This window comes from Leucopleurus acutus (assembly GCF_964270905.1).
Source record: "Leucopleurus acutus genome assembly, chromosome: 2".
Taxonomy (NCBI): Eukaryota; Metazoa; Chordata; class Mammalia; order Artiodactyla; family Delphinidae; genus Leucopleurus; species Leucopleurus acutus.
In genome coordinates this window covers 185,113,653-185,123,666 of record NC_139143.1, presented here as the reverse complement: position 1 = coordinate 185,123,666, position 10,014 = coordinate 185,113,653, and the positions used below count along the sequence as shown (strand labels likewise).

General features: G+C 56.4%; 1 protein-coding gene across 2 annotated transcripts; it reads right to left on the bottom strand.

The window, feature by feature from the left end:
* Positions 1 to 992: 992 nt before the first annotated feature.
* SRM (spermidine synthase) lies at positions 993 to 4,936 on the bottom strand. 2 transcript variants are annotated; one of them, XM_082865108.1, is made up of 8 exons: positions 4,679 to 4,936; positions 3,981 to 4,101; positions 3,421 to 3,513; positions 2,504 to 2,657; positions 1,803 to 1,886; positions 1,560 to 1,705; positions 1,355 to 1,477; positions 993 to 1,253 (listed from the first exon to the last, which is right to left on the bottom strand). In XM_082865108.1, exons 1-8 carry the CDS (start codon positions 4,843 to 4,845, stop codon positions 1,233 to 1,235), a joined length of 909 nt encoding a protein of 302 aa, XP_082721234.1. In that variant the 5' UTR covers positions 4,846 to 4,936; the 3' UTR covers positions 993 to 1,232. The 2 variants fall into 2 exon arrangements, with proteins under 2 accessions (XP_082721234.1, XP_082721235.1); XM_082865109.1 differs by lacking the exon at positions 3,421 to 3,513.
* Positions 4,937 to 10,014: the final 5,078 nt, after the last annotated feature.

Here is a 10,014-nt window from a genome sequence, read left to right as displayed (position 1 = left end):
GAGTGGGGCCTCCAAGGTGGGTGCCCAGGGTAGGAGCGGGGCTGGGAGTATCCTTGAACCACCGCCAGGGTTCCCACACCCACGCTGGCCCCCAACCTGCCAGCCCCAGTCTCCCAGGTTAACACATTCCCTGACCACGTCCCTGCCGAGGGCAGGTGTGGGGCGGGGGAGGTGATGCCGGCTTTTGCAAGGAGCAGGGGCCAATCCCCCGAGCTAGGAGGGGGCTGGAGGCCCCCTCCCCCGGCCTGCATCCTGTTGTGGTGGCTCCTGTCCCACCACCAGACCCTCAGTCCCCGCAGTCAGCAGGACCGAGGCGCCTGCCGGTTCAGCACCTTGGAGAGGGGACAGTCACATGCCCACAGAGTCCTTGTGTAGCCGCCCACACCTGCCTTCTCAACCTCTCAACACTTGGGGGAAGCTTCTAGGAACTTACCAGAGGGCAGGCTCGCGAGGGGGGCAGCAGGATCTGAACCCAGGTCTGTAATCTGAGCCGAGTCAAGGCCCCTGACTTGCAGGCCCAGGGAACCGGACCCCAGTCATGCTCCTCAAAGCTGCCTCTGGGGTCACGTCCGCACCCACCCCAGGATGGGACCTGGCCCAGAGTCTTCTGAGGACCCTGCCGGGCAGCCCCAAGACAAAGCAAAGCCCTTGACTTTGACAACCCCCAGCCCGGGCCCCATGGGCCTATCACCACCAGCCTTGTGCAGGGCTTGGTGAAGGAATGCCTAAAGCTTCTCGGGACAGACTTGGGTCCAGTTTGATGACTGCCGCATCCCTGGGCACCACGGGGCTCAAGGGGCCGGTCCACGGTTACACAGGGAGGCAGGCCTGCCTACTCCCACGGCAGACAATCGAAGGCCAGACAGCGGGGCCAGCTCAGGGTCTGACACACGGGGGAACCCATTAATCGCTGATGCAGCCCCTGCCTGGGCCAGTTTGAAGTCCAGGGACACACAATTCAGCATTTTGTTATAAATACACGTGTTTGGTGAGTGAGGGGCGACAGAAGGTGGGTGGTTGCTGTACACAGCTGGTATAGGCTTGGAGGCTGAACTCCACACACAGGAAGACAGACAGTCCGCCCAGCAGGGCCGGCCGGGCAGCGTTCTGGGGCCTGTAACACTCGGTTGGTGGGCGAGCCAGCGGGGGTCTTGTCCAGGGCTGGTGCGGCCCAGGCGCCCCGGAGGCTCCCTGGCCAAGGTCCTGGGCAGCGTGGGCAGCGGCACGTGGGCTCAGTGCACATCATTCAGAGCCTGGTGGGACACGAGGCCTAGTCAGGAGGGTGCTGGATTGTGAGGGGGTCAAAGGGGCCCTTCAGGGAGCCCTGGGTCTCCCTGCCCCGCAGGTAGCTCACCTTCCGGGCAAACTCGGGCAGGACGAAGGCTGCCTGGTGCACGTCAGAGTTGTAGTATTTCAGCTGCATCTCTTCCACCTGCTTCTGCGTCAGCTGTTGCACGGGCTCCCGGAAGTTGGTGCTCTGGGGACAAGGGGGGGTCTCAGGGGAGCGCTTTCCATGCCCACCTGCCCCGCTCCCGCCCCCAGGACAGCCCACAGCTCACTGGGTTTTTGCTGCACAGCATGAAGCCGATCTGGCCACTGGGGTAGGTGGGGATGGTACAGTAGGCGTAGTCCACCACGGGGAAGAGCGACTTGCAGAAGTGCCGCATCTCCTTGATGAGGTCCAGGTGCAGCCACTGGCACTCACCTGGGGGCCGGTCAGGCAGCATCAGCACCGGGCAGGCGGTGCCCCCCCCCCACGCTCCCACCCCAGCCAGCCCCTTCCCACGGGGTGGCCCGCTCACCCTGGCAGCAGAGGATGCCGTCCTCTTTGAGGGCGGTCTTCATGAGCTGGTAGTAGGACTCCTTGAACAGACTCTCAGCAGGGCCTGAGGGGAGCAGGGGATAAGGGACAAGGAACGCTCCGGCTGAGACTGCCTGAGCCTGGCTCTGGAGGCGGCAAGGGCCGCTGTCACCTGACCACACAGACCCTCACAGCTGCCCAGGGGCAGAGCTGAGAACTGAAGCCAGGTCTGTGGAGTTCAGAAACCAACTACGAAGAGGGTGCTTTTGAGAGGGGCAGGGATCCAGTACCCCAGCATGAGGGGGCTCCACATTTTAATCCCATTCCTGGGGGGATGCTCATAGGCATCGCATCAGGGGAATCTCCACCCTGAGCCTTGGTTTAAGGCTAGATACCCCGCACACCCTGATGCTGGCCTGTCGAGCAGAGAGGAGGCTGAAAAGGAAACTGGGGCCTCAGTGGCCCAAGCCCAGAGCCCCACTCTCTTCCAGGTCCTCAACCAACTTGTGAACTTTGTGCAGTCGCCCAGTCCCCCTATTCTGCTGAGCCATGTTTGAGTGGGGAGGTGACAACTCAGAAGGGAAAAGAGCTGCACTAATTCTGGGGCCCCCTGTGTCCTCTACTCCGCAACTTGGGACACAGAGCGGGAGGCTGGCCTTCCCTCTGGTGGCTGCCAGAGGCCCCAGGCCATCCATTGCTTACCCATGGGGTCTGAGGAGTCGGTGATGATGACGTCGAAGGCGTCCTGGTTCTGTTTCATGAACTCAAAACCGTCACCCACGTGTAGGGTCAGCTTTGAGCTAGAGTAGCCAATGGCCATGCCCGGCAGGAACTTCTTAGAGACTTGAATGACATCCTGGGGAGGAGACAGGAGGGAACAGGTTGGGCCACGGGGGTTGGGGGCCCTGGAGGCAGACAGAGTTGAGTGGGACCCCCTCTCAGAGCCCAGTCACCTTGGACGAGCCACTCCCTTTGTGGAACCCCAGTTTCCACATCTGTAAAACAGAGAGCAGTCTGGTACCTCCCCATAACTTCTCGGAGGGCTAGTTCCCGCCTGCAGCTCGGCCCACACCTCCACCACCCCTACTCCCTCTCCCCAGACACAGCCACTGCAGCTGAGTGGCTATCTTGCTATTTCAGAGGGTTAGAATTCCAGCCTCCACCGGGAGAGCCTTTCCCTGTCTCCACGTGGCCAGCTGCTTCTCATTCAGACCTCAGCATCAACCCACACCCTAGGGACCCACCTCACATTCCTTTATCAGATAACCTTTTGATACCGCCTCCTAACTAGAATATCAGCTCCAAGGAGGCAGGGACTGAACCCGGAACCTAGATGCTCACTGAAGCACGCTGCTGTAAAGGGCAGGTGCGCTAGTGGTTGGAGTCCCCTGGGACTTCTATGACGCATCAGCTCTTAGGCTTACTAAGAACTAGCATCAGTGGCACACCTACTCTGTGCCAGATGCTTTACTATCTGCTTTTCCTACTGAATCCTCCAATGTGTTCTTGAGACCAAGAAACAAGGCCGAGAAAGGTTAAGCCACTTGCCCAAGGGTAAACAGCCAATTCAGTGAGCACTGGGACTTGAATCCAAACCCCGCCCGGCTCTGCGCACTCACCTCGTCAATCTCGCACTGGACCACCGACTCCACGGAGGAATGCTTGACCACCTCCCGCAGGACACCCCCATCCCCGCCCCCGATGATCAGCACCTGCCAGGGGAAGAGTCAGCCAGGAGCGGGGCCCTGGGCACCAGCCCCACCAAACAGGCTCCAGCAGGACTCAGTGGCTGGCCTCCCTGCCCCCCAAACTGCACTGAGCAGACAGAACCACCTGGAACAATTTCTCCGCTCCTCTGTTCCACAAGCCTCGTTACTTCACTTTCTACTCCTAGAAAAGCTCTCCTGCCCTAGGAACCTGGCACGATGTGTCCCCCGTTCCTGGAAACTCCCTCCAGCGCGGCTCCTTCTCAAGCTGCAGGCCTCAGCCAGCCTGTCAGCCCCCAATCCTTGTAAAATGGGTGGCTCTCCCCATGAGCCCCCTCGTCCTTGCTAGCACTTTCTCTGACAGCTGTTTGGGAAGCACCTGAGCTGAGCACTGAGCGCAGCTGGGGCCCCCAGCACTGTTCTGTGGGACCTATCACTGGCCTCAGGGCTGGATGTGGGTGGGATGGGAGTACCTTGCGTGGGTTGGGGTGGCTGTAGAGAGGCAGGTTGGCGATCATCTCCTGGTAGGAGAACTCGTCCCTCTCTGTGCACTGGATGACACCGTCCAACACCAGCACGTTACCGTAGCTCTTACTGCGGGTGGGAGTGACAGTCAGGAATCTGGGTTCCCCGGGAAAGGGGCAACGCGCCCCGACTCGCCCTGGGTGAGAAGAATCTCCCCCAACCTGCAGAGGGGCTCCAGGGGTGAGTCCTAAGGGGTGACACGTGGCGAGGATCGGCGGGCAGGCCCGCTAGGTGGAGGCTGGACTCGGGGTCCCGGCTCTGACGTGTCCGGGACTGACACGTGGAGCTCGGCGCGTCGGGTCGGCGCAGACTCCGGCTCCCTCCCCGCCGAAGAGGACTGCCCGCAACGCCGGCCCCCCAGCCCAGCGAGACGGGATGCAGGGTGGGGAGGGGACTGAGGGAAGAGACGGGCCTAGTTACGAGAACTTCTGACAGTTCTGCAGGGACAGGAGCGGGCAGAGACGGCCGGGGGCATCCGGAGGTAAAGGGCGCAAGATAGGGGTCCGGCAGGAAGAGAGGCGGGCTGGGCCGAGACCGGGGCAGGAGTCCCGGCGGGCTGCGTGGGGTTGGGCAGCTGGCAGCCGGCGGTCTGGGCTGAGAGCCGTCGCCGGGGCTCCGGGGAGCGGGGCCGGGCGGGCGGGGGTACCTGCGAAAGACGAGGATATCCTGGTACTGCGAGCGTCGATGGTGTAGCAGCTGCTCCACCTGCAGAGACAGGGCCTGGCCGGGCCACAGGCTGCACGTCTCGCGGAACCAGCCCTCACGGATGGCAGCGGGGCCGGAGGCAGCGGGGCCGTCAAGGCCGGGCTCCATGGCGGCGGGCGGGCGGGCGGCGCGGGGCGCGGGCCCGGGACTGCAGGCCGCGCGGAGCCGCAGCACAACGGGACCAACTCCTCCCCGCCGCCCGCGCCGCAACCTAACCCTGCCGGCGGGGCGGGGCCTGTTGCCAGGGGCGGGCCCCAAGCCCTCCAGTGGCGGCGCGAGCGCTCGGCGGCCCGGCGGTCCCGCCCCGCCGGCACTCCGAGCGCGCTCATTGGCTGCCTCGCTGGAGCGCGGCGCCCGGTGGCTGCGGCCGGCTGTCAGTCGGCGGCAGCAGGGTAGTGCGGCCTGCTTCCCGGGGCCACGTGGGGCCGGGGTTGGGGAGGCACCGACGGGCGCGGAGAGGGAGCGAGGGGTACCCGACTCCGGAGGGGAAACCTGAGCTGACATCTCGGGCTCGGCGCGGAGTGTCCGAGCGCCGGGACGTGCGGACCGCCGGCTTGAACCCTCGGGCTGGAGACTCCGGAGTGGGCGGCTACATTGTCCGGCGAAGAGTTACGTTGTTGGCGCTGGAGCGACGGAGTAGAATGTATCTCTCACCGCGTCCCTGAATTTGACTCCCTGTTGGACTTCAACAGTGTGTGTGGTTTGTCGGGGGCACAACGAGGGTTTTATTTACTTGAGAAGGACCATCACAGCCCCACGACTTAAGCTCGATTTAGCCATTTCCCCTTAGATTCCGTGAGCCATGAGCGTATGGCTGCTGAATGAGAAAGAGTTCTTAACGAGTTTCTAAATTTACCAGCAGTGTCCCGAAAGAGGCCAACACATGCATATTCAGCACCAGAAAAGACTGGCCCACAGTTTTTTGTTTTGGGTTTTTTTTTTTTGCCAAACTAGGCCTCGCTCCTTGAAGGGTGGGTGGGTGGGGAATGTGCTTTCTGTTTTTATGAAAATGTCAAGGAACTTCTCTGAATCACATTAAGCATGCTAATTACCAAATATTAAATGCTAATTGCTCTACATGCGTCGTTCTTCTAATGCCGGGGAAGGGAGATGAAATTGGTGTAAGCTACTGGTGACATTATGACAGGGATGTTTTTTGAGTCATGTTTTGCAACCTCTGCTTGGAGTTGGGAAGCCTGTGTCCTTAACCGCAGGTGAAAAACACACTGGTGTTTATCAGTTAGTGCAAGCCTCAAGCCTTACAGCAATGAGCCTTGGTTGGGTTAAACTCCTTTTAAAGGGGAAGTGAGCCAAGGCAGTAAAAGAATTGCTAGGAGCTGGCTCCCACGGAACTGTTACCCGACCCAGGGTCAGGATCACACAGCAGATGAGATCATCAGCCAATCCATCAGCTGCTACAGGCTTGATTGGGTTCAGCCGTGTACTTGGCTCATGGTGTTGACATCACAGCCTGCACATCAAGACGTCTATGCCTCTGAGCTGTGACAGCCTGCTCACTTCGGTGTACCCTGAGCCAGACTGTAAGCTCCATGAGACTAGGGACGGTGCCTGTAGCTGGCAGCACTGAGTAACAGGCTGAGTGGACGTGGGAGGCCAGGATGTGGGTCCAGGCACCCAGTGGAGTCAGCTGCCTTGGCTTTCTTCCAGGCACTGCACAGCTGAGCCCAGATGGGGGCCCTGGCATTCCTGGGGCACTGTGTGGGGCGGGGGTGGGGCAGTGGAAGATCAAGTCTATCCCATCCCTCCCCCAAGTTGAACAGAGCCGCTCCAGCATGTGCATCCTGAAGCGAGGACAATAAACGACACCCTTGGCCCCTCCTGTAGAGGAGGTAAAGCTGTGGTCTCGGCTTCAAGCGCCAACAGCAAACAGGACCTCTAGGCTGGTATGTATAGCAGTAGCTCAGACCCTCCAAGTTCAAAGAAAACGGCCCTGAATACATTTCAAGCAAAAAATTCCCCACATGTACAGGACATAGAGCCCAGAAATGTCACCCAACTTCAGATCACAAGGAGGAAGAACTGTGGTTTTGCCATTAGTAGCCATTGTTATACAGCCCAGTTAAATCTACAACTGATAGGGAAAATCAGGATGGAAAAAACCAAGGTATCATATGAAACGTTTCTCCAAATTCAGACCAGTATGCATTTACAATTCAGTTGTAAAGCCTTACTCTCCAGTGGGTCAACTGTCCCAACCTCCTAAAGGGTAGATAGTTTATAAGAGGACAAGAGGTGGGTGAACAGCCACCGTCCAAGGCAATGGGGCTGCCACAGAGCAGGAATGCGTTTCTGTCATTGATTAGCACTTGGAGTCATTTTTTTTTAAGCATCGTGTTCAGCCAGCTGTGGTTATGAGTGGGAATTTGGCCAGTACGTGGTGTTACTTGGTTGAAAATGCTTATGGCAAGCTTCCTAAGGACCACAAACAGCAGTGTACCTCCTGGAGCAAAGAGCCCTTCTACTCATAAATTCTCTACCTCCAACCCCACCCGGCCCTGCCAGATCATCTTCCCAGAGCACAGGTCCCGTCACAGCCTCCACGGTTCAGAATCGCTGAGGGTTCAGAATCACTGAGCAGTTCCCGACTGACATGCGCCCCTCCATACACTGGCACATCCTCCCTGGTCCTTGGGGATCCGAACAATCTCCCCATGACTTGATGCTTCAGGGAAACGGAACTACAGCTGTTCTCCAAACCCCCAAGGCTCTTGGCCCTATCCCATGGCTCAGTGGTCCTGGACTCTGGGGTTCCATGGGCCAAATTTCAAACACACATTTGGGCACTGACATCGGTTGCCAAGTTTTTCTTTTGCAAGACGAGACACTTAGAAAAGACCTCTACTCCTACGGTCTATGGTCTCCATCTTATTAAAAAACAAAACCAGAGACAAAACGAGCAAGGATATACAGGACAAGGAATCATTTTACCTCTGTGAGAAACTTAATACATTGTCTCCGTTCTTCATTTCACCTCTGACCAGTGGTAAGCCCACTAAACGCGGTCTGGGGCCCACTGCCTTGCTTATAGCACGTGGTCCTCAAACTTAAGCACGCATAAAAGAACCATCTGGAGAGTTCAGACCAGGTGTCCGGGCCCAACCCTCCATCCTGATAGGGTTGGTCTGGGGTGGAGCCTGGGGATCTGCTTTTCTAACCAGCTTCCAGCCGGGCTCTATCAGAGGCCCACTCTGTAGCACTGGCTACAAGGTTCTCTGCACTTCTTCCCTTCGTCTTCCAAGTGCGACCCAGATGCACCTTTCAGGAAGCCTCCTCAGGCTGTCCTGAGTAGAATACAATTTCTTGCTTAAACACATTCCCATCTATCTTTTTTTGGCCGTGACACATGGCTTGTGGGATCTGTTCTCCAATCAGGGATTGAACCCAGGCCACGGCAGTGAAAGCCCAGAATCCTAACCACTGGGACACCAGGGAACCGCCCCCCCCCCCACCCCGCATCTGTCTATTTTTCTTAGCTGAGACTCTGGCATTTTTTGGCAGACAGCTCACTGTGTATCAATGTCCATTCTTTCCAAATTCTGACTATACAATGATAGTACCCAGGATTTTCAGCTGGGCACTGAAATAACGACTTTCCTAGTATCCTTTGCTGTGGTCATGGGGCTAAGTTCTGGCCAATGGGAAGTGGACGTTGGCTGATCTCCCCTCCTTCCAGTTAAACAGAATGAGGAGATAGTGGTGGCACTGGGGCAGTTACCAGGCCCACGAGGTGGCAGCCCTGTGTTTGACTTGAGGACGGTAGAGCAACAAGACGGCAGCCGGAGTCAGGACCAGCAGTCGCCGCACCAGCTCTGGGCTGACTGTTATTTACAGAAGAGACAGAGGAGAAACATCTTTTTGCGCAAGCCACCGATCGTTTGGCTTTTCTGTCGGCTTCAACCGCTCCAGCCCTACCTTGTACAGACCCTGGCTGTCCTGGGGGCACTGCTCTGTGGCACAGCCATGTCTGGCCTGGCAGCCCTGTAGGGCTCACACACAGTCAGCCCTCTCAGTAACTCGTGGGAAAAACTTCCAAGAAAATAGGTTCCTTGCTTAAATATTTGTAAAATATTTTTTTACAAACCGTTATTTGTAAAAAAAAAAACCCCAAATAATGGTATCATTCTGTGCTTTCTTTATTTGATAGCCCATCTCAGGATTAAAATCAAATAGAATTCTGAAGAAATAATCAGACTGGGGTCACAAATTTATACAAGAAGTTCAGTGTTGCCTTAAAAATATTACAAAGATAGAAATCTAAATGTTTAATAATTAAAATGTTTAATAATAATTAAAAATGTTTAATAATTCTAAAATGAATTTTAGAATGAGAAAAGTCTCATAATATAAACTTTAAAGGTGAAAAACTATAGGGGCTTCCCTGGTGGCGCAGTGGAGAAGACTCTGCGCTCCCAATGCAGGAGGCCCGGGTTTGATCCCTGGTCAGGGAACTAGATCCCGCATGCATGCCACAGCTAAGGAGCCCTCCTGCTGCAACTAAGACCCGGCACAACCAAATAAATAAATAATAAATAAATAAATATTAAAAAAAAAAGGTGAAAGACTATAGAAATATAAAGCCGTTTGTAAGTTACAGATATATATGGTGGACTTCCCTGGTAGCACAGTGGTTAAGAATCCGCCTGCCAATGCAGGGGACACAGGTTCCAGCCCTGGTCCGGGAAGATCCCACATGCCGCGGAGCAGCTAAGCCCGTGCACCACAACTACTGAGCCTGTGCTCTAGAGCCCGCATGCCACAACTACTGAGCCTGCACGCCACAACTACTGAAGTCTGCGTGCCGAGAGCCCATGATCTGCAACAAGAGAAGCCACTGCAATGAGAAGCCCGTGAACCACAAAGAAGAGTAGCTCCCGCTTGCTGCAGCTAGAGAAAGCCCGCGCACAGCAATGAAGACCCAACACAGCCAAAAGTAAATGCATTTATTAAAGAAAAAAAGATATACATGGTAAAAAGCCTTTCTATCAAAATGTTAAAGGTTATCTCTGTGTGGTAGAATTAAAGATGATTTATTCTTTCTCTTGGCATTTATCTATGTCTTCCTCATTTCCTACAATAAACATGTTATTACTTTTAATTATTATTTTTTTTTTGCGGTACGCGGGCCTCTCACTGTTGTGGCCCCTGCTGTTGCGGAGCACAGGCTCCGGACGTGCAGGCTCAGCAGCCATGGCTCACGGGCCCAGCCGCTCCGCGGCATGTGGGATCTTCCCGGACCGAGGCACGAACCCGCGTCCC

Coding starts and splice junctions, on each gene's coding strand:
- SRM (XM_082865108.1), bottom strand. CDS start 4,845: ATGGAGCCCGGCCTTGACGGCCCCGCTGCCTCCGGCCCCGCTGCCATC. Junction 4,102..4,678: donor GATATCCTCGTCTTTCGCAG/GTACCCCCGCCC, acceptor TCCCACCCGCAG/TAAGAGCTACGGTAACGTGC. Junction 3,514..3,980: donor GCCACCCCAACCCACGCAAG/GTACTCCCATCC, acceptor TTCCCCTGGCAG/GTGCTGATCATCGGGGGCGG.